Source organism: Orycteropus afer, unplaced genomic scaffold (genome assembly GCF_000298275.1).
Source record: "Orycteropus afer afer isolate SDZICR_OR568_19922 unplaced genomic scaffold, OryAfe1.0 scaffold00207, whole genome shotgun sequence".
In the NCBI taxonomy this organism is placed as follows: Eukaryota; Metazoa; Chordata; class Mammalia; order Tubulidentata; family Orycteropodidae; genus Orycteropus; species Orycteropus afer.
The window spans coordinates 2,466,254-2,466,769 of NW_006921794.1; the positions used below are offsets into that span (position 1 = coordinate 2,466,254).

Below are 516 nucleotides of genomic sequence, written 5' to 3' on the forward strand. Positions count from 1 at the left end.
TGTTGGTTTCACTTCAGGGATACCACGGTGCAAACCCTTACTCTTCAGCCTTCTGTTAAAGATGGACTTATTGTGTATGAAGACTCACCTTTGGTTAGTAATCTAATTATATGAATTTTTTCAACTATATTTTTAGAATGATAGTTGTATTTCAGCCTTGGAGGAGGAGAAAACGCCCATAGATTCTAATATATTTCTGTCCAACTAGAATATATAAAGAAAGAACTTGTTCATGTGTCATTTGGGGAGCAGATACTTAAATGCAAATGATTGCAAACACAACCATGTTTTCTTATTCTCTTCTCTCTCCAGAGTGAGAGATTGAGGGAATGACAGAATCTTCTATTGATTTCCTTTGCATTCTAGAATTTTAAAAAATACAAAAAAAGTTTGCTATTATTATCAAATGTATAGTTTGATATTAGGTAACATTTCTATAATGCTTTTAAATATGGTTTGCTTTGGCCATCTGGGATGACCTAGTCCTCAGTTTTCAAGACTGAAAGAAATCAAACC

At 33.1% G+C, this 516-nt stretch overlaps 1 protein-coding gene across 1 annotated transcript in view; it reads left to right on the top strand.

Annotated features, from left to right (window-relative positions):
- The window catches only part of VWA8 (von Willebrand factor A domain containing 8), a 751,729-nt gene that overhangs the window by 443,034 nt on the left and 308,179 nt on the right, over window positions 1-516 (top strand). Inside the window, exon 22 of the mRNA XM_007948177.1 lies at window positions 18-93. Within this exon, the coding sequence (XP_007946368.1) occupies window positions 18-93 (76 nt within the window). The remainder of the gene's footprint in view (window positions 1-17; window positions 94-516) is intronic.